The sequence below is a fragment of the Numida meleagris genome, chromosome 1, assembly GCF_002078875.1.
Source record: "Numida meleagris isolate 19003 breed g44 Domestic line chromosome 1, NumMel1.0, whole genome shotgun sequence".
NCBI classification, from domain to species: Eukaryota; Metazoa; Chordata; class Aves; order Galliformes; family Numididae; genus Numida; species Numida meleagris.
This window is the reverse complement of record NC_034409.1, coordinates 183,833,429-183,858,505: the sequence shown is the minus strand read 5'-3', so window position 1 is coordinate 183,858,505 and position 25,077 is coordinate 183,833,429. Positions and strand designations below refer to the sequence as shown.

Genomic DNA, 25,077 nt, shown 5'->3' with positions numbered 1-25,077 from the left:
AGTAGTGTTTTTTGTTTTGTTGAGTTTTCTTTTAGCCTGTAGCATCTTTCTAATGACTAGAAACTGCATGTAAGGAATCTACACAGGCATTGTTCTTAGTGTGGTACCAGAAAGCGTAACACTGCAGCCCTCTCGTACACGACATGGAGCATGGTAATGAAAGCCACTCTTCCTCAACTGTCAAGAAAATTGATTTCAAAATCAGTCTCAGGCAGAGACTGTTGTAGGCTGTGCTTGCATGGGCTGAACACAGTACATTAGTCAGCGTCTAAAATGAGGATCTCCTTTCTCTTCTTGTTAGGAAACATCTGTCTTTGCAAGATTTACACATAAAAATTGCATTTAATTCAAACTGTTTAACAGACACACATTGTGATTTTGAGATTGTATGAACTGGAGGATTACAAACCTTTGTTAGTTCCTGGTGGTCATGATAATTAGATATTCATTGTTTAGTGCTGAAAAGTTAAAACAGCATGACAGAAGTAATCACAGATCAAAACAAAATGAACCACAGGGAAACATTTAAGAGCATATGATAATACGCTATGTGACACTGAGGAATGCTAAATGCAGAGAATAGCCAATTCAAACTGAGTGAAGCTCTTATTTGATTCAGATACTTCAGTAATCAGCAAGGAGACAAGAAACAAAAAACTGCATTACTGTCTAAGGAGGTGCTGGAGCACTTGGGGGTGGGGTGTGAGGGGGAGTAGTGACTGAACATGATGACACTTTCTTTAAAGCTCTTCTTTCAGAGTTTATTAAGGAGAACACTGAATTCTTGCAGAGTGCCAAGTCCTGTGGAGGGTGAGCTGACAGGTGGCTGTACTGTTCCAGTAGCAGATCTCGGAAATCCTTTTCTGCTAAAAGTGCAGAAAAGCCTGCAAAGACCATCCTTCCCCCATCAGAGTGAGAGCCAGCTAAGAATTTCTAACAAAGAAAGAAGCAAGCACCCCTGTATGGCAATGAGAGATACATCTGTGCTGGTCTATTCACCGTGCCCATGAGCAGGGAATCTGTTCTCTCAGATTGATCTTAGATCCAGAAAAACAGAGCATACCAAGACAACGTGTCTGTGCCAGCATCTCTGGTGGTGGTTCGTAGGTTGAGATGTTCTCTGTGGTACGGAAGTATGGATGGTCTTGCTCTCCACAGGCATATTCCAGGATAGTTCAAGGCCTGTCCTGAAAATAAATATCATTGTAGATAACTCTTCTAAGTACATTTCTTTACCCACAGGAGAAATATGACTGGTTGCTGAACTGCATGGGAACAATTATCCCCAGTTTTTTACATCCCTAGCTGCTCGTATCACTACATCATTATTCAGCTTTTGTAAAAGGAACACACCTACTTCCTAAGAGGAAAGAATTAACATAGGCCTGTAGTACCGTAATTCAAACAGGTGTATTAAAACATGGAAAGTATTACCATATTAAAATAGCTGCTAAATCTCTGTTTTTAAGTATATGTATGAAAATTAAGGGACAGCAGAAATAATTCTGCAGTATGTTGTCTAGAAAACACCTCTGAAATAAAGTTCTTATCCAGCACACGTAGGTTTCATAATTTTTTTTTCTAGAGCATATATTTGACCTCTTTCACATCCTATAAGAGGGCTATAAAATCTATAATCTCATTTACTCTCTTAATAGACTGTCTTCAATTTTTTTTTTTTACCTGCTGACCTGCAGGATAAAGCTATTTAGAAGAGTTGTTATTGTGGAGAGCACTGCAAATCAAAATGCTGAAGGACAAAAAAAATCCAATAAGGAGACTGGAAAATACATTTGGAAGGACACTGCTTAAGTTTAATTTATTCAATATGCATACTGTGAAACATCTGGCTATCTTTAAGGTACAACGAGGTATTAACTTTGTAACCAGCTATTACAGGCAGCAGTTTGCAGCAAGTTGCTTCACAGAAAGCAAATTATCTCCCTAACTGATCCCACAGCACAGGAGTCTTTGAATAAGAAGGCAGTTTAGCACTAAAATGCAAAGACGGGGAAAAAAAAAAGCATATATAACCGCTGTGTAACCTCTTCTTCCTAAGTGATTTGGAATTCCTATTCCTATTTGGAACAGGCTGCCCAGAGAGATGGTAGAATCACCGACCCTGGAGGTTTTCCAGAAACGTGGAGATGTGGCACTGAGGGGCATGGTCATTGGGCACAGTGCGGGGTGGGCTGATGGTTGAACTAGGTGATCTTAGTGGTCTTTTCCAACCTTAATGATTCCATTCTTACACCTTTCGTTTTGCAATCCTGTAATTTTCAGCGTGTTTCACATGCAACCATGCATCCACATACACCAATAGCACATAAGTTTTATGAAGTAAGCTCAGCCCTCCTGATTTTGGTCCTGTAGGTCACAGTACAGTGGGTTAATTCTCTGGTTAGCCGGTAGTAAAAAATTACTTCTTCCTATCTATAGAGAAAACTGTTGTAGAAAGCAGTCATATTTTGCGCTAGCATTTAAAGGGGTCCTACAGCAAAGATAGGGAAAGAGACTTTATCAGGGAGAGTAGGGATAGGAAAATGACTTTAAATGAAAAGAGGGGAGAGGGCAGATTAGATGTCAGGGAAAATTCTTTACTCAGAGGGTGATCAGACCCTGGCACAGGCTGCCCAGAGAAGCTGTGGTGCCCCATCCCTGGAGGTGCTCAAGGCCAGGTTGGATGGGCCCTGGGCAGCCTGAGCTGGTGGGGGACAACCAGCCCACGGCAGGGGTTGGGGCTTCAAGGTCCCCTCCAACCCAAGCCGTTTTGTGACTATGATTTCAGCATAAGATAGCCGATCACGTCCTGCACCCAATCTGTTAGCAGCATTTCTGCCCTACTTGAAGCAGCAGCTCAGACCCTGGGAAAATATTCAATGCAAAGAAGCCCACTAGCACAGCCTCTCGTTTCAGCCCTATCTGCAGCAGAATTGTTTCTCTCAGTGTGAATAACAAGCTCTCGCTGTTCCTCATAAACCAAGGCTACTGGGTGCTTCCAAACCCACACAACCGCAGCCCAAATCAGCCCTTTCACTCACGCAGTGAGGCACGCTGAGGTAAGCCAGGAAGCAGCGTGGTGCTCCTGCCTTCCCCCTCATCCCTGCCACCTCGGGCTGAGCCAGCAGTGTCACACACGGAACCCCTACGGTAACACAGGGAGCTCCTGGCACAAACCCCACAAACCCCACAGACCCGCACAGACTGCACAACCCCCCCGGCCCTGAGGAGGCGCTGTGCGGCGCTAAGCGCGGCGTCGCGGCGCATGCGCACTGTCACCCTTCACCGAGCGGCTCGGCGAGCGGGAAGGGTGAGGAATGTACTACGCATGCGCAGAGCTCGAGACCCGCCGGGACTCTCGGTTTCCCGCCGCGCGCGCGCTGATTGGCCGCTGGCGGTAACGTGGGAGGCGGCAGCCGTTGGGCGTTGAGGCGGCTGGGGGCGGGCTGCGCTCATCGGTGCGTTCCACTTCTTCTCCCTCCTCGTCGGTTCTCTTCAGCCGCTTTGTCTCCGGCTCCAGGTGACCGGAGTGCTCCGGGCAAGGCTCTCTGGTGGAGGGGTGGGTCTCCCGTTAGCCTTGACGCTTTGCGGCCCTGAAGGAGGGCTGGCGTGAGGGGCTGAGGGGCGGGCAGCGCTTGCAGGGGCCTGTGCCGGGCAGCGTTCGCGAGCAGCCTGCCTTAGTGCGAGCTGCTGCGTGTTTTCCCGCTGCTTTCTGCTCGGCCGGGGCTGTGGAGGTGGTGGATTGCCAAGCAAAATCATCAGTTTATGTTTGCGGCACCGTTTTCAGTTGATAGAAATACATGGCCTGCGCTTTTTCAAATGGAGTGTATAGAGTTGGAGTCAGATATTCAACTCAGAAATCTGATTGTGTCTCTTTGCCAGGCTTTATTAAGACCTCTCTTACCAGAGAAAAATATTCTTCACAGCCACACCTTATTCGCATCATTTCTTTTTGTCAGTACGCACATCTGCAAACTGTTGTCAAAGATGAAGTACAGGAAGAGTAAAATCTCATCAGGAATCTCTGATGAACACCTTGAGAGCACACTGAGGTCTACAAGCACTTCCATTGAACAAGACTGATGCATTCGTTTGACAAAGTCAAATATCCCATTAGCTTTATGGTTTTGTGCCTCACTTTTTTTTTTTAATGTTTTAAGAAAAATACTAAAAATTAAGATGTTTTGTTACTTGTGTGTTAACAAAATTGTATGTTTTACAAGTACTGCTCTGAAAGTAATGCCTCCTGTTTTATTTTTTCGGGCTGTGATGTCAGAGGCAGGTGTTGGTGGGATGGCAGCAGAGGATGAGCCTTCCCATCAATATCCCATTACATTTTTTTCCTGTGTGACAGATGGCAACAGAGAGGCAGTCTGATAAAAAGATATCTGACGTGGAAGTGTGGATGAAACAAAAGTGTGTCATTGAATTTCTCCATGTGGAAACTATGGCACCCACTGGCATTCATTGATGCTTGCTGAACCTTCTATGGAGACCAAACAGTGGATGTGAGCACGGTGGGGCAGTGGTTGGTGCATTTCAGCAGTGGCAACAGTGGGTCACCTTTGCTCGTGCAGGATTTTATGAGTGTGGCATGCAGGCTCTTGTTTGTCACTGCTGAAAATACACAATTAATGGTGGTGACTATGTTGAAGAATACTGTTTTGTAGGTGAGAATTTGTTCTACCAGGTAGTGTTATTGTGCTCTTTGTATTAGTTGTAGTTTCTGTGGAAATAAACAGGAGGCATTACTTTTGGAGCACGTTATGTATATGCAGCCCTGTTCAGTTCCTCTTTACTCAGTGTGGCCTAGGCAAGCCAGAAGGTTGAACACCCATGGGCTAGGGGCTGATCTGCTGCTACGGAGCTCTGAGGAGAAGGACCTGGGTGTCCTGATGAGCTGCAGGTTGGCCATGAGCCAGCAGTGTGCCCTGGTGGACAAGGCCAGTGTATCCCGGGGTGCATCGAAAAGAGCACGGCCAGCAGGTCGAGGGAGGTGATCCTCCCCCTCTATTCTGCCCTGGTGAGGCCACGTTTGGAGTGGTGTCTAGTGCTGAGCTCCCCAGTTCAAGAAAGACAAGAAACTTGCGGAGAGAGTCCAGTGGAAGGCTGCAAAGATGGCGATGGGCCTGGAGCATGTCCTGAATGAGAAAAGGATGAGAGACCTGGGGCGGTTCTGCCTGGAGAAGAGAAGGCTGAGAGGAGATCTCATCACTGTTTATGAATACCTAAAGAGCAGGAGTCAAACGGATGGGGCCAGGCTCTCTGCAGTAGTGCTCGGTAGCGAGGCAAGGGGAAAAAGGAGAAAGCTGGAACACAGGAAGTTCCGTGTAAGCGTGAAGAAGAACTTGACTTTGAGGGTGATGGTCCGCTGGAGCAGGGTTGCCAGGGAGGTGGTGAAGTCTCCTTCTCTGGAGATATTCATGACCCACCTGGACACTTCACTGTGTCATCTGCTGTAGGGAACCTGCTTTAGCAGTGGGTTGGACTCAGTGATCTCCAGAGGTCCCTTCTAACCCCTACAATTCTGTGATTCTGTGAAACTTGGTTTGTACCTCAACAGATAAATAAGGAGTGGCTGGCAGGAACCACAACTTTCTCTCCCTGTTTATCCTGTGCTGAACTTGGGGTTTTGTAGCTTAATAACCCTATGTTTTCTGTATTTGTATTTATACATGTATTTTTATGTATTTATATATCTATAAATTGTATGTATATTAATTATCTTAATATTTTGTGTATAGCTATTCCATTTTTACACCTCACCTGATTTGGAATGATGGAATAATCCCTAGGAAAATAGGAAATGATCTGCAAAACTAGCAGATCTGGGCTCCGCAGTATAATCTACAGGGAAATCTAATTTGAAATGGCTGCTTAAGAAAACTCAAATAAAACATTGTCAGCAAGTGATTTTAGAGTTCTCCTGAAACACTTGGAGATTGCTGCTGTGGCTTCATAGTCTTCAAGGCAGAAAAGAAAACTCTGGGCTGCAGTCGGCTGTGTGAACAGTCTCTGAATCTTATGTCACTGTTGTTATGCTAATATTGCGCTGGAACAGGTTGCACAAGGAGGTTGTGGATGCCCCATCCCTGGAGGCATTCAAGGCCAGGCTGGACGTGGCTCTGGGCAGCCTGGTCTAGTGGTTGGCGACCCTGCACTCAGCAGGGGAGTTGAAACTAGGTGATCTTTGAGGTTCTATTTCAACCCAGGCCATTCTGTGATTCTATGATATTTCAGTATAAGTCAATATAAGATGTGACCAGCCTGCTTTAGTTATGTGGTGTGGGTTGTGGTAGCTTTTTGGCTTCCAGGGAGTGGAATGGTGCTTGCTCTTCACTTTCAGGTGTGACTTTTTAGTCCATAGTGTATGTTGTGCAAGTAATACCATTGCGGAGTTTGCTACATAGAGTTACTGAATCATGGGAGTTGGAAGGGACCTCTGGGTGTCATCGAGTCCTACTCCCCTTGTAAAGCAGGTTCCCTACAGTAGATTGCATGACATAGTAGTTCATAGAGCTGCCTTTTGGGGCTGGCAGAGCTCTTGAATACAAATGGAACAGGTGTGAACAGTTGCAGCTCATACTCCTAGTACCACGATAGATTTGTAAGATTATGGCAATAGCTGTTTTTTTCTATAGCTATCTTATGTCACTTATTCCCAAATCTCTGTTTTCCATTATCCTATAGGAACTGATTATTCTGTGTTTCCGAAGATGAAGAGGAAGGTGTCAAAAGTTGGGAAACTGAGGCTTAGTCCTAATGAGGAAACCATGCTTCTGAAAGAAGAGTATGAAAGGAGAAGAAAACTGAGGCTGCAGCAAGTATGCCTCTATTTCTGCAAGTTGTCTGTTTCATAACGGAAAATAAATTGTAAATTTTATTTCATATAAACTAGCATCTGCTCTGTAATAATATTAGGCTTACATTTAGCTTGTGAATTACTTTCCATTGCCATGTTTATTTACTAGTACATGCCTATTTCTGTTGTGGGTACCTTCTCTGTTACATTGACGTGGGCCTCTGTTCCAGAGCTACTACTTCCCTGCCAACTGCACCATGGTTTCTTTGTTTGCTTGTTTGTTGGCAGTCAGTGTGCACATCTGTCTTCTACTGATGTTTCACATAGTGGAGCACAAATAAGCCAGCTGAGGCAAATAAAGAACTTTACAGCTTTTCACTTGATCAGCCAAATTGTTATAATGTCACAGCTCTCGATGCTTTAAATATTGCTCCTTTTAGAATTACCTGCCTGTTCATCATCTTATTTTTCTTCCATTTTTGTTATTCTGTGCTGCTGTTAAGGCAGAAGGCTATTTTTCCTTTTTTTAAATATTTCTTTCCTTCCCCAGCCTTCGTCTGTTCTGTCCTGTACAAGCTGTTCCAGTCTTTCCTATCTTCAAAAATGGTATACACTAATGTTCTTTAAGATGTCTTTTTTCTTGCACGTACATCTGTTCAGAGAAGAGAGTTCTACTGACAAAGTAAAGTGGAAAACAAACTTAGTAAACAAGCTTTAATTGAGCTGTACAGTTCCTAGTTTCTTTAGAGTGTGTTGCACTGTAGTAAGTCTTTAAGTTCTTGCATTGTATTTTTGGCAAGAAGGCTTTTCCAAGTAGTTTTTGCATTTTCATGTCAGCTGTATGTTGCTCGTTCACTTTAAGTGAAGTTTTTAATGAAGATTAAATTTAGAATATATTATTTTGGAAAAGGCTGATAGCAAATTTAAGGCATTTTCTGGATAGATTTTTAATGTAAAAGTAGATAAGTGGAAAGACATGAGTAGAGTGTGTTACGGAAATACTTGTTGAAAAACACACTGCACCCATTTAAGTTACTGACAAAACATAAAATCTATTTCTACAGGTTAGAGAGCAGCAGAAGCATATATCCTTGCAGATAAGACAGAAAGTAAAGCAGAGGAGGGAAGAAAAGATACATCAGTTAGAGGAGGCATTGAGAGCTGAATGGCAGAAAGCACAAGAAGAGAAGATGAAGGCTTTAGAACAACTGTTTTTATCAAGCTTAAGAGCTGTTGGTGAGGGTCACCGACAAGCCAAGGAGAATGTAAGTAAACAGGTTAATGTTGTCATAGAAATACTTGATGTTCTAGAAGTACTGAGGTTGCCTGTTTCTTGGTTGTTTTGTTGTTGTTTTTTAATATTCTTAATGGTAGTGTTGTAATATCTGAGGAGTGAAGAGACAGTTCTTAAGGAATGGAATATTTACTTGTGCAGATGTTTGTCTGTGAGACCGTGGTTGGTGGGAAGGAATGTGACTTTTTGTTGGGAAAGATTTATAGCAACACTTGCTGGTTGGAAATCCTTAGTTTGCCATTTAGGTATAGATAACCCATTTAGTTATTTTTAAAGCCTGTTTGAGTCCGTAGATTTTATGTTTATTTTTTCCAGTAGTTTTGTACAAGCTTGCCCTGATTGGAAAATTAAATGGTCAGTCAGTCCAACCTGCTGCAGCTTTTGCTGTGAGAACTCCTGAAGTATGTATATACAATGTAACGCTTGTTAACATGATAGGGTGTGTTCACCTTGGTACTTGACTAAACTGCGCATGGTGAGACATTGTCTCTAATATGCCAGTTGCTGTCTAACCTTTTGTCTCTCCCATCTAGCAGTTTCTTTTCTATGCTTAAGAAGATAGATTTCTATTTTTTCTCTTCATTTCTTTAGACCTTCAGACATAAGTATTGTTAAGGGCTTCAGAGGCTTTTGCGTGGACTGCAGACTGCATTGCTTTTTAATTCTGCAGCTTTAAACCGTCTTGGTTTCAAAATTCTATCTGTGTAGACTCAGTTTGAGGAACTGCTGAGGTTGCTGGGTGAAAATCCATAAATTCCATAGATTTGCAGTGATACATAATTGTTGTAACTAATGGCCAAGAGATAGTAAGGTGCTTTCTCTTTACAGATTAATCAGCATTTACTAAGATGTGCAGACATGTTTATATTACTGTCGTTATGAGGAGATGGAGAGATGCTAAGATTTCTACAGCAGTATTTGCTTACATTGGCTGAGGTAAATTTTCTGCTGTTGGCAATAGACAAGAAGAGAATAAAGAAGATAGCAGAGAAGAAAAAGTGATAATTTAGAGAATTTTTACTCTAATATGGTAGAAAAGAATTTCAGGCTTCTGATTCCTACTAGAAATATTTAACTTTTAACTTGATACTGATAGTACAAGAAATAAAGTCCTGTATTAAATGCTCACAATATCCTTATTGTTTAGGAACCTGATTTAGAAGCCCTGGCAAAGCAAGCAGAGGAAAGGAAGCAAAGAGCAGAGAAGAGACATAAGAAAGCCTTGAAAGAGCAGAAGTTGCAAAAGGAGAAATTATTTTGTGAACAAGCCCGGTATGCAACCGTTATTTAGTTTCATTAAGCGCAGAATGTTCTTCAGTGGTGTTACATGGTGAGAGGCAAACTTCCTAATGGTAGGAGCTGTTTAGTTTTGAAATGTTATGAGTTAATGTATTCAAGCTTGTGGGCAGACTTAGGAGTTCTGATAACATTTGTAGTTTTATATCCAAGATTGAGATGTCAAGTGTACAAACAGACCTGATCCACTCTCAGTGGCCAGGGAGCCTTTCACCTCACTGTTTTCAGTCACAGATTGTTGGCTGGCAGCTCTTCAGTGACATGTAACGATGTGTTCTCAGGCCGGTCATGATTGGAAGTTACTCACTTGAAAAAAGGACCTCTTGCATTTGACACAGTCCAAACTTTGAGCTGGCATGAAAACTGAGCTGTGTACTCTTGGGGATGGTTGAGCTTGAGTAGAGCTGACAACTATTGATTAAATACTTAGCTTTGTACATAGTTGAGCAATTAAAATGTATGGCAGCAATACGGAGCTTTCTGAAAACTTAAGTGAAAAGTGAGATTTTGCTTTGATCTCAAGAATCACGTATGTTATTAATATCTTTGCATTACTTCAGAGGTTAATTTTTCAGTGCTGTCTTTCAGTTCTGTTGACTTTTCAATGTGCTCGCTCACTCTTAGCAATTAAGTGGAGTAATTGATTAGATCTTTGGGTTTGCCTATTATTTTGCACGGTGCTGTCACTGGTTCTTGAATCATTTTCTTTCTCTCTTCCTTTATTTGCAAGACGAATAGATGCACGTAAGCATGCTCTGGATGTGGAAAGAGAAAGAGCAGCCAGAGTTGCAAGCCTACCACCTCCTCCGCAACATCCTCTTGAGGTGTGTATCTGTGATGGGATAGTGTTCATAATTTCAGGATACCGTATCAATACAATGCCTTATTGGTCTGACTCCTCACAGGGGGAATTCTGAAATTGCTATTTTTATACTGTAAGGAGAGTGGTTCGGTAATAATCAAGAAAATGAATTATGTATTAACAGACTTCTGCTGATCTTCGATACTTGTTTTCTTATCTCTTGTTTGTGTGGATAGTATTTCTCATAGTCGGGAGATGTTTTTATGGTTGACGCGTGCTTTGAACCTCATCATAATTTCATTTTCATTTAAAAGTTGTAGTGTTATTGAACTCTGTGGTGGTCTATCCCAGTGTGCACATACTACCTCAGTTGCCTGCCATAATGGTACAGTGTCATAGACTCATAGAGTCGCTCAGGTTGGAAAGGACCTTCAAGATCATGAAGTCCAACTGCAACCTGACCATACTGCTCTAACAACCCACTGCTAAATCATGGCCCTGAGCACCACATCCAAATGGCTTTTAAACGAATTCAGGGATGGTGACTCAACCACCTCCCTGGGGAGCCTGTTCCAGTGCTTAACAACCTTTTCTGGAAAGAAGTTTTTCCTGATATCCAACCTAAACCTCTCCTGGCGCAGCTTGAGGCCATTTCCCCTTGTTCTGTCACCTGTCACCAGTGAGAAGAGACCAACCCCGCTCTCACTGCAATCACCTTTCAGGTATTTGAAGAGAGCAATGAGGTCTCCCCTCAGCCTCCTCTTCCCCAGACTAAACAGCCCCAGTTCCTTCAGTCTCTCCTCACTGGGCATATTCTCCAAGCCCTTCACCAGCCTTGTTGCCCTTCTTTGGACCTGCTGCAGCACCTCAATGTCCTTTCTGTACTGAGGCACCCAAAACTGAACCCAGTACTCAAGGTGAGGCCTCACCAATGCTGAGTACAGGGGCAGGATGACTTCCCTCATCCTGCTCACCACACCATTGCTGATCCAAGCCAGGATGCCATTGGCCTTCTTGGCCACCTGGGCACACTGCTGGCTCATATTCAGCCGACTGTCCATCAGCACACCAAGGTCCCTTTCTGTGAGGCAGCTTTCCAGCCACTCCTCCCCAAGCCTGTAATGGAATGGCTTGGGTTGGAAGGGACTTTGAGGATTGAGTTGGGCAGGGTTGCCACCCACTAGATCAGGCTGCTCAGCAGTAAGCATTGTATTTTGCTTTCTTCTGCCTTATTAGCTGCTTTTATTATTATTTTTTCTTCTGTTTCTTGAAGGGAATACAAAATGTATGGTAAGCTGTTGAATTTTGATAGCCCCAAGTTATTATTTTTCTAAAAGCTATTGTATTAATTCTGTACTGTACCTTTGTTGGGGAATGACTTTGCATCTCCTTCATGCTTCTTTTGACTTCAGATATATTCTGAATGTGTGTAGAAGTCACAGTAGGACTGCAGATCTGAACTTCAGGAAGAACATTATGTGCGTTTTTATTGTGGAGTTAACTTTTGAAGTAAATTTACTAAGAACTATTTTAATACAGAGTTTGTTGCCTAACATGTTGTGACCTTTCAGACCATCAGATTCAGTAATATTCACACTGCAGACAAGAAAATGATGGATAAGGATATACATTAATGAAAGATTAATCTAGTCTCTCTCAGAGCCACTGTAACAAAAGTTTTTTCCCAGCTTCACTCAGCACCTGAAAGATGGGGGAATTGATGCATCTGAAGAAGCTGAGTAAGGTCTGACCCTTGCTGTTTTCAGAATGGTTAAAGGAAGGGATAGTTACATACCTTAATTTGTATCCTTTACTGCATATTCCTGAGCAGGTCTTATTTGCTGCCCAATGGTTTTCTTACTATGGAAGTTGACTATGTGAGGATTAGAGCGAGTGTTGTAAAGGGGTGGTAGAAAGATATTTCTTGTGAAGTTTCTTTCCCACTGAGAACATTGGTCTGAGCCAAATAAGAGGAGATCTGATTGCTCAGTGTTCTAACTGTCCTTCACGTAAGAGTTGAGTACATGTGGTTGTATACCTAAAGATTAATTAAAAAAAATACTTTGTACTGTATGTATAAACACTTTGCAGTGAGATTATGGGAAATGCTCTTTGTCCTGGTTGTCCAATAAACTGAGCGTAATGGACTCTGAGTTCTATATACAAAATCTGTACTTGAGAAAGAGTATTTATCATCACGTGTAATTGTATTGTGGATGCGTGTTTGCCCTGCATGGAGGTGGATATGGCAGCTGCTGTGTGGGATTTGTATTAGTGCGTTAAAACCCAAGCATTTTTGAATGAAGGTAGTGTGACTGAAAGAGGAAGGTAGAGCTCCGTGATGAATGACAGCTGTTGTGGAGGAGTTTGCTGCATGCGGTTAGATGCTCTCAGTCATTAAGCTTTCTAGGTATTCTTTATGCTGATACGATTTTTGTTAATTACTAAATGGATACAAAGATTGAAATGACTTAATGCTTTTAGGAGATAACTTTGTTTTTAATTTTTGGCTTTCTTTTGATACTAATTTAAGCGTGGAGCTCATTTCATTTTCATTCCTCTGCTTTGCCAGAGGAAGCTGTTCTTTATGGCTTATTTGTACTCTTATTTCTAGAACCTGGAAGTGAAGAAGATTCCTGCAGTGAAGGCCTACAGTGCTGGCAAATTTTCCGTTACGCGTTACCATCTTTCAGAACCTTACGTGGACAGAGAAATGAACGGAGAACAGGTGATTAACTCCCAAGTGTTTGTGATGTACACTTCCATGTTTCTTTCTTTGTATTGGATTCCGTGTCTGGATATCACGTATTAGCAGTTAGGTTTTCTGGAACTTGTTTAAAAATAGGAACTTGTATAAAGCAGTCATTGTATGACTCAGTAATCAGAATCTCAAATGGCGCTATCTGTGAAGATGGCTGTGTGCTCAGTCATTGTCTGGTCACACCCAAGTCTTTCTCACATGAGCAGGCCTCTGGCTAGGGGGTGAGTTCACAAGACTGGCTTGGTAGGGCAGCCCAATTTTCCATTTTAAGGCCTATGTTAAATTAATCGTTGCCCTTAGCCTGCTTTTTACTCTTCTCCTCTTTTAGCTGCGTACTCGCAGTCTTTACTTCACATTCATGCTCAGCTGTTCATGCAGTCAACAGTTTAAACTTGCAAAAGTCTGATTTGAGAAAAAGAATCTTGAATGGTTTTGCCAGATGACAAGGTTTACTCCGGTTTACAATACAATCCAAGGTCAAAGTTAGATCAGAAGAAGAGGAGGAGCTGGAGAAGTAAAAGATGGAGTAAGATCTTAGCTTTTACAGGTGGTGATCTATTGTTTGGCTTACCTGTGATGTGAGACCACAATCAAAGTTCCTGTTTGCTGTCACCCTCTTTTAGATGGAGATCTCTTGATACTCATAAATTTATGAGTGATCTGTCCAGTGGCATTGTTCTTGTTCATGAATTTTAAGGTTTTCTTGACCTTTAAAAGGACTGGTGTAAACAGTAAGAGCGGGTGCTTTAGTCTGAGCTTGTGGAGTTTTCCAAAAACTCCAAAATCTTTATTCTTATAGCTTTGTTTATTTGAATTTTTTTTTTTTAATTTTCAAGTGTTAGTAAGCTTGTACTTACTTAAAACTTGCAGATTTTTCTCTGGTTTCTCAAATGAGAATGGAAACACTTCCAATCTTTTCTTACGTAAAACCTTTAAACATACAAGTCGTAGATCTGTAATATTGATGGCATTATTCATTTTTCCCTTGTATTATAGGAAAAATAATCACTCTGCAGTAAAAAACGAACAAATTATTGTCTCTAGTGGAGCTTGAAACTAGAATACTTTGATACCTAATAACATTTGTAAGATGCGTAAATTTCCTTTTTTTTTTTCAACTGTATAAATATAGTTTGGTCCTGCTTGCAACTGAATGCTGTAAAATCTTTGAAGGCGATTCCTACGGTATTGTATGGGGTTTTTTTTTTTTGTAAATCCCAAGTGGTTTTGCTACTGCATTACTCACTTACTATTAAATGCACTTTAAACAACCAGAAGAACTCAGTGGACTAAACTGGTGATTGTCTGCCAGCCAGACGCTCGGTTAGCGGCCGAAGAGGAGGTGAAGCGTTTGAGGGAGCTACACGGAGAGGCGGAGAGGGAGAGAAGAGAGCAGCTTGAAAAGGCACATCTCAGAGGAAGCCATGCCTTGAAGAAGGTCCATTTGGCTCAGGTAGGCAAAGCAGAGATTTAATTTCACGTACCAGTGCCTGTTTTTTGTGCCAGAATAACCAGTGTTAAGTAAGCTATAGGTATGTATTTGCCGAAGAGGTTGCAGTTTCAAGAGGAAGATGTTTGGGCTAAATAGGATTTTCAGAATGCTTTCAAAAAATGATCAAACTCAGCTTGCTTATTTTGACTCTCTGGAAGTTATAGGGTGATCTTTGACCAAGATAAACTGGAAATATATTTGGATGCAGAATAGACACTGCAAGTCATTTTTTCTTGTGCGATGCTGTAGCTCTTCAAGAAACTAACATTGCAGTGCCTTTATTTGAAGTATTTGTTGTTTGTTTACATACTAGCAGAGGTCAGAGGAATGCTCTGTGTCAGTTCAGTGTGAAGTAGAAATGGAATTCTTGGGATACATGATAGCATTGAAAAAACACATTCCTCTTTAAATGAAAAAAACCTTGACAAAGTTGCAAGCTCTGTACTCTGTGACTTTTTGCTATGCGTGACGTTTTTGGTATAAAGGTGCTTCTAAAGGAGCCAAAATGCCTCAGGAATTAACTGCTTGAAGTATTTAGATAATGAATCACAGAACTGGAAGAACAGTGGTTTGAGTCTTCATTTCATCAGCTGTGTTCCTACTGCCATTGTTTAAAAGCTTGCTTACGTTACAGCTAGGTGAGATTGAGGAGAAGGCATGGAATGATTTTAAATTATGTCCAGAATGATGGGTGTCATTTTTCAAAGCACTTCTGAGAATGTCAGCCACCCTAAATCTCGCTGATCTCTTTTTGAGAAAATTGGAGTCTATAGACTCATTTTCAGTCCTTCTACCTCCCTTCCACTTTACAGTTCATTTTACCTTTTAAATTAGTATTTAAAGTATTCATTTGGGGGTTGGTGCTTCTCTCAGGTTTTCCTCACCTTTGTATCCTGTTCAGACAAGAGGTGTAAGGACCTTTTGCTACCCAGTGCAGTAGGAGATGCCGATAACATGAACTTCCTCTCCATCAACTGCAAGGGCTACTGAATAATGCTGTCTGCAGGAGCAGCTGTGTCCCCCCCCCGCCCGTGTTAGGGGGACAGTTTGAAGCAAGACACTGCTTCTGCAGTGAAAAGACATCCACTTATATATAAATATACAGCTCTTGCAGAGCCTTCTTGTGAATTCTTGAGCTGCCTCCTGTTGTTGTTGTTGATGTGAGCAGGTACAAATGTTGATAGCCTGTTTTCAAATCCACACTTAACTGCAAAGACCCAGTCTGAATTTATCTTGCTATTATTCTGTTGCTGGCATAAAGCCTGTTTCATTAAAGGTGTATATATGAGAGAAGACTTAAATATGGCATTGTACGAATGGTTCAATATGTGGGCATAACAATTTTGTTATCAAATTCTACCCAAAGCTTGTGCTGAAAAAAATCTTTAAGCTTCATCATGATTTTCTCATGGAATGTGTCAGAGTATCTGAGATTCTCAGAGATTGTTACTTCTTATTAAGACGACAATTTTTTTTTTAATTTTCAACATTTTAACTGAAAATGAATTTATGTTATTGTGAAAATATGGAGATACTGAAGTTGTTTCCCCTGAGAAGTAAAAACTTAACAGTCAAGAGCTTTTGTACCTAGAGCTGCATTCTGAAATTTATTATCTGTTAGTGTCACAAATATTTGGGGAGCTAGAAGTGGCAGCAACTTCCTGCATATTTTCTTTGGTTTTTTTTCTTTTCGAGATATGATTGGCCCTGAAAGAGTAACTTTACTGAATTTGGAAGCTAAAGTTAAATTACTAATGCTCATTAAGTTAAGGGGAAAAAAATAAAACAGCAAATTATAAATAAAGCTTTTTTTCTAGAGTAGTTTTAATGTGACATTGTGCAGCAAGGGTGTTAGCTTACTTAAAAATAACAGTTACTGAAGTACAGACTAAAAAGTAGCTTATCAACAGAAGTAATTGTTTACTTTGTAGTAACTCTTTAACAGAAGGGTTAACTCTGTTCAGGGAAGCCAGCCTGCAGTGTACTATCCCATACTTCATTTTATGTTAGATCTTCTAGGTAGTAAACACTCTGGTGTTTAAAGGTCAGATACAGTCTTCTCCTGAGGAAGCACCTGCTTCCTAGAATAAAATTAGTTTAATTCTGAACACCTCAAGTTAACTTCATGGTAACCAAATGGGAGTGTTTTATCAGTCCTGACATACTGCTGTCTGGAAGTTAATGCTGAGTGCTTATCACCCCTTTACTTGAAGGATAGGGAAAGGCTACTGAAAGAACTTGAACAAATGCAGACTATGGATCGAATGCGCAGAAGACAAATGGTAGCACAGATGCCACCTCAGCTTTTTGTACCTGGATACAAACGCGTGGAAATGAAAGAGGACTGGCAGAGAGAATTGGAGTTTGCCTTTGAAGATATGTACAGTGAAGACAGAAGTGAGTAATCTGTGGGAGGATGCTGACTCTGGCTGCCCAGTAGATGAGAGGCTGCTGCAGCTACTTGTTCGCAGGTGTAGCAAGTAGTGAGACTGCACTTTTTTCCCTGGTGGGTACACACACAAACAGTACAAATTGCTTCATCCTGTTCCCTGCTCTGTCTGAACAGGATGGAGTCCTGTGGGAAATACATCTGCACAGTGTTGATCCCTCCAGCAGTTAGTTTCAGACACTGTCAACCCAGTAGCTGGTCCCTGCATCCCAGGCCTACCCAGCTGCTGGCGTCTGAACATGGAAGATCCTGAGGCTCACAGACCTACTCCAGCTGCTTGTGCTTGGACACTCTTGTTTACAGATGTGTATACGCACACCTTAGAGCACACTGTCCCTCAGCATGCTATGAATACCCCAGTAATTAAGGTTAGATACTTATTCTGTCCAGTAGCTGATCACAGACCCCAAAGCCTTCCATTTACCCTGCAGCGTCCACATATGCACTGCTGTGCTCAATATGTGCTGTGGATCTCTCAGTAAGGTGGCTTTAAATACTCAGTCTACCCAGCTGTGGCTTTAAATACTCATTGTACCCAGCTGCTAGTGCTGGTTCCTTAGTCTCCCCAGTTGCTGGCTCCTGGACACGTGAACTAATGCTCCAATCCGGCTCTTGGTGCACAGACCTCACTGTATATGCAAGCACGTACGCATTATGGATGCTAGCAGTAACTGAGCTTGGATCCTCTCAACTCTAGTTGTCTGTCAGAGACATGTATGTACTTATGCCAGCAAGTTCTTGGTTGAGCCTGCAACCCCGCCATCCCTCCTGTAGCTGGGTGGGATCTCCCGATCTCTCCAGTGACCAACACACAGACCTTCTGGTCTCTCTGGTATCCAGCCCAGTCTTATAGCTGCTTTGACACTTGGCTTCCAAGACCCTTGTTACTCTCAAGGGCTAGTCTGGCTCGCTATTTGCTAGTCCCTGCATACTAACACATATGTGCTTGTTCTGAACTCTGCTCCAGTTGCTGGCTGTAACACACCCATACGCCTGCGTACGAAGTATAGAGTTCCTCACTCATGAAAAATGGAGTTTGGCAAGAAGACAGGACAGACCCTATGTACTGTCTGGCCTTTATTTATCTATGTTTACTCCTCTGTTTTAACCCCAAGACTTGTTTCTTCCCAGTCTAACTAGACCCTTCCGTTTCGCCACCTTTGATTCTTTCCCTAAATGCCTGCAAGTCTTGTACAATCCCAGGGTACTCTTCCCATTTAACCCACCCCCTTCTTAGGCAGTAGCCCCCTCAGTCTGTACGGTGATCCTCGGAAAGCCTCTCCCATGGACTCATCTTCCAGGATTTTGCACCTGGACTATGGGATCAAAGGTTGTCCTGTAACAGCCCTGTGAGCAGCCAGGTTGGGGTGCTCATTTTCTCTGAAGAGGGTCTTGAGATCCTCCCGTGTTTGGTGCACTGCTTTTTGCATGGAGGTCAAACTTCTACTTTATAACCTCTTACTTTGAATGACCTAGCATGTTTTATGGGAAACCACAGTTCTGAATTAAATGATCTAAACGGCTTCAATTTTGAAAGTCTTCTATTTTGGGGGAAAAAAAATAGTTGGATTAAAACTGTTGTGAAACAAACGGTTGATATTGGAACTGTGTAGGAACTTGTGTAACTTGTGGTGTTTGCATTTTATTCTAATCGGTCATTTTTTTGTGTTTGTGTTCCTTCAATTAGAAATGAAAGGAGACTTGATTTTGCAATTTGAGCCACAGCCTTTGCCATCCCCTTCTGATAGATCTCAAGATAATGATCTTGATCTCTCTTTGGAGCAAGAATCTGTTTGTGACAGTCAACAAGAATTGGGACGGATGGCGGAAGAGGAGGTCCCTGCTGAATCAGAAAGTAACGCTTTTAAGCTCAGTCTTTCTTGTCTTACAGTAGAAGAAAAGAGATTGTATCTTAGTATTAACTAAAATGTCTAAGTACTAAAATTCCTTCATGAATGTGAAGTGTTTTGGAGTTAAGTGATTTATGATGCTCACCACTGATGATGAATATTCTAACATTCAAGTTTAAAGTAGAAATTACTTCTTCTAATACACTTCAGTTCATTAGAATACTGACAATAATTATAATAGCTGCAAGAACAATACTGTTAACTATAATATTTCCTATATAACTATTGCAAATGATGAGATGGCACAGGTATATGAAATTAAATACTTTTGTGTGTGTTGAAATATTAGCCAAGTGAATAGTGAAGTTTGCTTTAACTTGACTTCAAGTGAAAGTCTGCTTGTTGTACGTCCTTTGTGCTCAGCTCTGTGACTGAGTTGCTTCATTTTGTGCGTAGGCCACTCTGTGTGTGTGTGTGTCTGTGTGTGTGTGGCATGAGCAGAATAACATGATGTGAACAAGGGGTGTATTATTGAACGTTGCTGCATGACGAGCATTTCTGCCACATCCCTTTGTTGGCACTGTCCATTTCTTGGTCTGTGATGCATCGTGTTGCCAGTGCTACTACAGAGGAGGGGGCAGGAGCGTGCAAACTGGTGGAATAGTGCTGCTGGTTTCTGCAGCAGCGTAGTCTGTGATTAATCTGGTTCTGAAATGCTACAACAAGCTGAGCCCTCCTGTTATTGCATCCTGAGACATATTGCTGTTTCTCTCTTGCAAGTAGAATATTTGTTAAGCTTTGAAAACTTGATAATATAGTTAGATCTTCAGCTGTGTAAGCAATTAAAGAAAAGTTGTGTGTTTTGTTTTTGTTTTTTGTAACATGAAGATAATCATTACCTAAATCTCTTAAAGATATCTGTTATTTATAGGTCATAAAGAGGTAAAAACTCATCAACCTCAATCAAAACTTGCCTTGAAGAAATTGCTGAACAAGATTAGAAGCCAAAAAGAGGAGTGGACATCAAGAAGTGAGAAAGAGGTTCCAAGTGAAATTGAGACTGTTGAATCAGGCGCTATTGCTAGCAAAGAGAAACAGTTGGTTGATTTGGAACTTAATGATGAGCAACACAAAAATTCTGTACGTGAAGCCAAAGGTATGTAATATGCACTTGCATTGAAATTTGTTTTGTTGGAGCAAGTCCATAAGGAGGACTGTAACAAAGCTCTTTTAATTTAAATGGATTTTTCAGTGGTGCTGTTTTATCACGCTGCCAGGAAGTAAATACAGTTCTCTCGTTTCTGCCTTTCATCTTAGCCATAAAGATCTTTCAGAGGAAAGATGTCCAAAATACCTTTATGTTATAAATCTCACCCAAATTTTTGTCAAACTTCATGCTGCTGTGTTTTAAAAGGCGTTTACCTATGGGGGCAGAATTCGCAGAGCAAAATGAGTTGCTGAAGTTCTTTACTTGTTGAACTGGAAAAGCTGAATCCATGAGATTCACAGCTAGAAATGCTTAAAGCAGGCATGAGCTGATGTGTCTGCAGTGAGGTTTTTTTCCTGGTCTTAAGGCACCATTCCAAAAGGTCTCAGTGTAAAACTGAACTTTACAGCAGTCAAACATCCCGCTGTGTTTGGTAGCCCTGTTGCTTTGGAGTTCCTTCTCTTTCCAGCCCTCTGTTGCTGTTTTGGTTCTGTAAGTGCTGAAGTTGATGAACGTTCATGAAGATTTGATTTTTGTGCTTTTACCCTTGCCAATTTTAGATCCTCCTTTTTTCTTAGATGTTACGGCATATTTTTTTATGCCTCAGGATGATTTTGCTATTAGGCTACCAAGTTATTTGGGAAAAAAACCAGTCTGCAATCCAGCTAGAACCGAACCATTTCTTTATATTCAAGAATGGCACATGATAAAGGGCCATTACTGACTTAAATAATACAGAATCTGATTTTTCCAGCTCATGGAGGTGAGCTGGGTGGGATGGCAATGGTAGCCTTGTCAAGGCCATCTGCTTGTGTGTTTGTTCTTTTGAGAGGTTGGGAAACCAAAGCAAGATGTGAACAAGATATGAAGCTCTCTCTGAGTGCATTTATAGTTCAATAATGTGTATTTTAGAGTCTGTGGAAATGTTGGAACATAGAGTGGCACCTGAAAATTCAGTTCTTATCCATCCTCAAGAACAAGCAGCTAAAATTAGAATGGAAAATGAGAGACAGCAGTGGGTAAGTATGTGTGTATGTACTTCTTTGACTCAGTTATGATGTTAAAAAAAAGTGATTTACAGAAGGCAGTAAAGGTGATAAAAAGCTTCAGATTATAAAGCTGCAATAGACTCAGCATACTGTTAGCATTTTACATGAACTGTTACTGCAGCATTTTCTATACTTCACCTTAGTGTAGTAACTTTCTTTAAAAACAGTTAATGAACTCTAGCTGGAATTCAGAATAGCATGGAGAAAAATTCTTTTGTAAAATTTAACAGCTACTGTAGGCAAAGGATTCCATCCTATGATTAAATGAGAATTACAGTTGTCAACCAGTGCCTTTTTGGCTTAGGGAAAAGGACATCAGTAGTACGTCACTGTGAAGATTTTACTAACCCTGTGCAATGGTATTTGAAAGTCTCTGGGATTGCTTAGAGTGACAGGAAAAGTTTACAAACCTTGACTATTTTGTTTCCCAGTTTGTAAAATCAAGTGCAGAAAATCTTATTGCTATATTTATATATGTATACTATTATATATTATATTTAATTATATATTTATATTGTGTATCTATATTACATGTATTTAGTTATATTTTTATTGATATTTAGAGACTAGACTCTAGATATTTAGAGACCTGTCAGCTGTTACGTGGTGACTTATCAATTAGGAAAAAAAAGGTGAAATTCAGGTCCTACTGCAACCTTACATGGTAGATTTAAAGTGCAGAAATTCAGGAAAGAAATTTTACAAAATAGCGTTTTAGTGAGGAGAAAAAAAAAAAGAGGCAGGATGTGCCCTGTGAAAGTGTGGTTACTTTCTTGAATTATCTGTTTTCTCTTGTTTAGCACATGTCCAGATGTATATATTTCTAAATTTCTATTTCTAGTAACTGTTCCCAGCTTCTCCTTGAGCTCTCTTCATCTTTATCAGTACTTAGAAATTTTTCTTCACTTTCATTCTCCGTGTATGTGCTGTTGCTTCGTGTGGCTGTAAGTGATTTGCAGATGAATGATACTTGGGAAGAGAATAAAAATAAACAAAACACTTGAGAGATTTACAGAGTGCTCTTAAAGGGGCGGTATGTTAGCCATTTCAGAAGTTCAGTATGATGTGAATTAGCATTTAAATGCACTGAACTTTTGATGAAAAGCTCTGTAAAATGCAAAATAGACTTCTGAGTTCAGTCCAAAAGAAGGACTTTCTTTGCAGACTCTGGAAAATTATGATGTATCTTGAATGGTTAGGTTTTGATTTTTATCTGTTTGTTAATTCGGTGGCAGATAACAGTGCAATAGTAAATGGATTCAGGGACCATTAGAAATGTCAAGCCATTCGCTGCTAAAATTATTCTTGAACGCTTTGGAACTACTTTTAGTGGCTGCTTACAATTTGAAAAAGTCTGTCACGAGTGATAAAATTTTTGCTATGAGTTAAAGTTGGAACAAAGTTGCGTGTATGGGATGTATGGGTCTTGTTCCTCAAGTTCTATTTTTTTCATTAGCTTGAGCATATAGAGCAGCAGAAACGGGAACAGCTGGACTTGCTGAAACAAATTGAAGAAGAGAGGGCACATCTGGAGATCCAAATGCAAACCTGTTTGGAAGAGGCTAAGAACAAGGAGGAGGAGGAAGAGGAAAGTCAGCCAGTACAAAGCTGCTGTGTTCCTTCTACAGATCAACAGAAGAAGGCAGAACATGAGGTAAAGAATTGTGGAAAGGGCTGTTTGTGGGTGGGGCGCAGTATATTTCACTTATTTTTCTTTTCTACAAATCAAGAGCTCCAACTGCCAGTTTTATATTCTGTCAGTCAAGACCTCGTTTTTATTTCTCAGGCCACAGATCAGAAGCTCTTGTACATAAAGACTGTAACTTTTTTGTCTAATGTAGAAGCTTTTATATCACAGAAGACTTTGAATATTGGGTTATCTGCAAAGGCTTTGGGACAGCATGTCTGTATAAAATGCTTGTTAGTAAAACCTGATTAGAGTTGTATAATGAGGGTGCACGTACGAATATCCTTTTTCAAGGAAAAATAAGGGGAAAAAAAGCTGTATCTTTTGTCTTTGTCTAACTCAAATATCTACTTAAATGAAGGGGAATTCATTGAGGATAGTGAGGAGAAAGGTGTGTTGGTTTTTTTTTTTTTTTTTAATTTTGAACCATTTCCACGATGTGCACTCTTAAAAGAATCTGTTTGCCTTGTAAAGGCAGCTGTGCTGGATCATTGCTCACTTAATTTGCTGCTGGGTACATTTAGCTCTTTGAGCTAAGCTCCTACATGCACTGTTGACTTTGGTGGATGCTAGACTTGCCAAGAGGGACTGTAGCTGTAGAAACTGCTTTGGCTTCATTGCCTGAGGCCAAAATCTCACAGGCTTCAAGTGGCGATACAGAGTGGTTTCTGCATTCTTGAGAGAATGAACGTACAGTTTGAGATTGTTGCATTAACCATCTCTATGAGTTATTTGTTTATTTTTACTTAAACTCGCTTCATTTCAATTAGACTGGAAGTAGTGCTGTGCCAGAAACTAGAAGTCTCGGAGAAGACAGCCACTTACAGATGATTCGTAATTATCAACAGCGCCTTCTGCAACAAAATAGGTAAACTACTTTATTCAAGTTCTGACCTTCCTGTTTCAAAATAATTTGAATTGCTTTGATTATTGAAAATGATGTTAATCTATGCACCAGTCTGGAAAGATGCATGTTTTCTTTATGTTTAGGCTGCACAAACAGACAATCAGTGAAGCTAGAACGCATCTACAAGAGTATCAGAATAAATTGAAGCAAAGGTACTTGACTGATCCTGTGAAAATTTTAAGCTCTGTGGAAACAACATCAATTAATTTAAAGCTTGTCTCAGAACCTGTTCTACAGAGGCAGAGAACGCAGCCTACACAGCACCAGTCACCTGAACGAGTTAGTGCAGAAGACTGCATGCAGTCACTACCTCTTCTTTACAACATATGCAATCTTCCTGAAGATGCGTCTTCACAAAAACGCGGAGAGAAAGGGCATAATGTTTATTGTGGTAGACACGTACATTCTCTAGAACCGTCGATTTTGAAGTTTGGAGAGTTTTTCTTGCCGCAGAGCTGTTCTTCGCAGGAACAAGTGGGAATGTTAGAAAGCCCTGACAGTGAGGTCAGAGAACCATCTGTGTTCCAGTTACCGTCAGCATTAGTCACACAAGATGCTTGTGCAGCCAGAACACAACTGGAAGCAGGTGTACAACAGGTTAGATTTGCCTTACCTGCAGAACATTCCTCTGAGCCTTCAGAAACAGAACACTTTAAGGAATCACATCAGATGCTGTCTAACCATCCAATGGAAACAGAGGAAGAGCCTCCACCTATGGCAACCCTTATGCCAGCAACAAAAGGATCTCCTGTAGCGCAGGCAGCCACAGTTGATTCTTTGGCTTGTCAGCAGCGGTCTGCAGAGAGCCCCACCAGAAAAAGCCTTGAACCCGCTTCTTTTTCTGGACCTGTGGCTTTATCCCATGAAGAAGGTGTTGAGGAATTCTTAGTATCAAAAAGTGGAGATGCATCTTTGTTAAATTATTCCAGTATACTGAACTTAAGGGACAGAATGTTGGCCTCATCAGAAAGCATCCAAGCTCAGCAACAGTATTTGAAAGAATTGCAAGAGCAGCTAGATGCACGTAGAGAAGCTCTTCTTTCTAGACAGAAAATACAAGAACAACTGCTTATACAGAAGCAGGATAAACTGAAGGAACAGATGCAGAAACAACAAGAGGCTTTGAAAGAGTTTCTGAACAAGCAGGTAAACTTTTAAATGCTTTGCATGGTGAGTCGTCTGGTAGGGGATAGAGCTCTAGAATGAGTGCTAGGAGTTGGTGAAGTATCCCATGGAGCGTTGGTAGCTTTAAGTGATATACTGCGATGAACATTTTAATTAGGAAAATTTTAATTAATTTTAATTAATCTGTAGCTCTTTTCCATAACTTTTTATTTCAAAAAGTTCTATATGCATGCATATTAAAAAATTGTTTTGGAAGTTGCACTCTTGGCTTGTAATTTTGCTCAGTTCTGGGTAAGGAGGCTTCAGGTTAATAGAACTATTGCTGTGAGTCTCACTACTGCAGTCTCCGTACAGCT

The 25,077-nt window shown here is 41.0% G+C and overlaps 1 protein-coding gene across 1 annotated transcript in view; it reads left to right on the top strand.

Annotated features, from left to right (window-relative positions):
* The window catches only part of CEP295 (centrosomal protein 295), a 45,168-nt gene continuing 23,404 nt past the window's right edge, over nt 3,314-25,077 (top strand). Inside the window, 15 exon segments of the mRNA XM_021381989.1 lie at nt 3,314-3,410; nt 3,413-3,520; nt 6,691-6,824; nt 7,867-8,067; nt 9,244-9,368; nt 10,123-10,216; nt 12,809-12,922; nt 14,268-14,408; nt 16,661-16,844; nt 18,584-18,751; nt 19,678-19,902; nt 20,866-20,972; nt 22,459-22,656; nt 23,460-23,557; nt 23,680-24,742. Of these exon segments, the coding sequence (XP_021237664.1) occupies nt 3,329-3,410; nt 3,413-3,520; nt 6,691-6,824; nt 7,867-8,067; nt 9,244-9,368; nt 10,123-10,216; nt 12,809-12,922; nt 14,268-14,408; nt 16,661-16,844; nt 18,584-18,751; nt 19,678-19,902; nt 20,866-20,972; nt 22,459-22,656; nt 23,460-23,557; nt 23,680-24,742 (3,042 nt within the window). The 5' untranslated portion in view covers nt 3,314-3,328.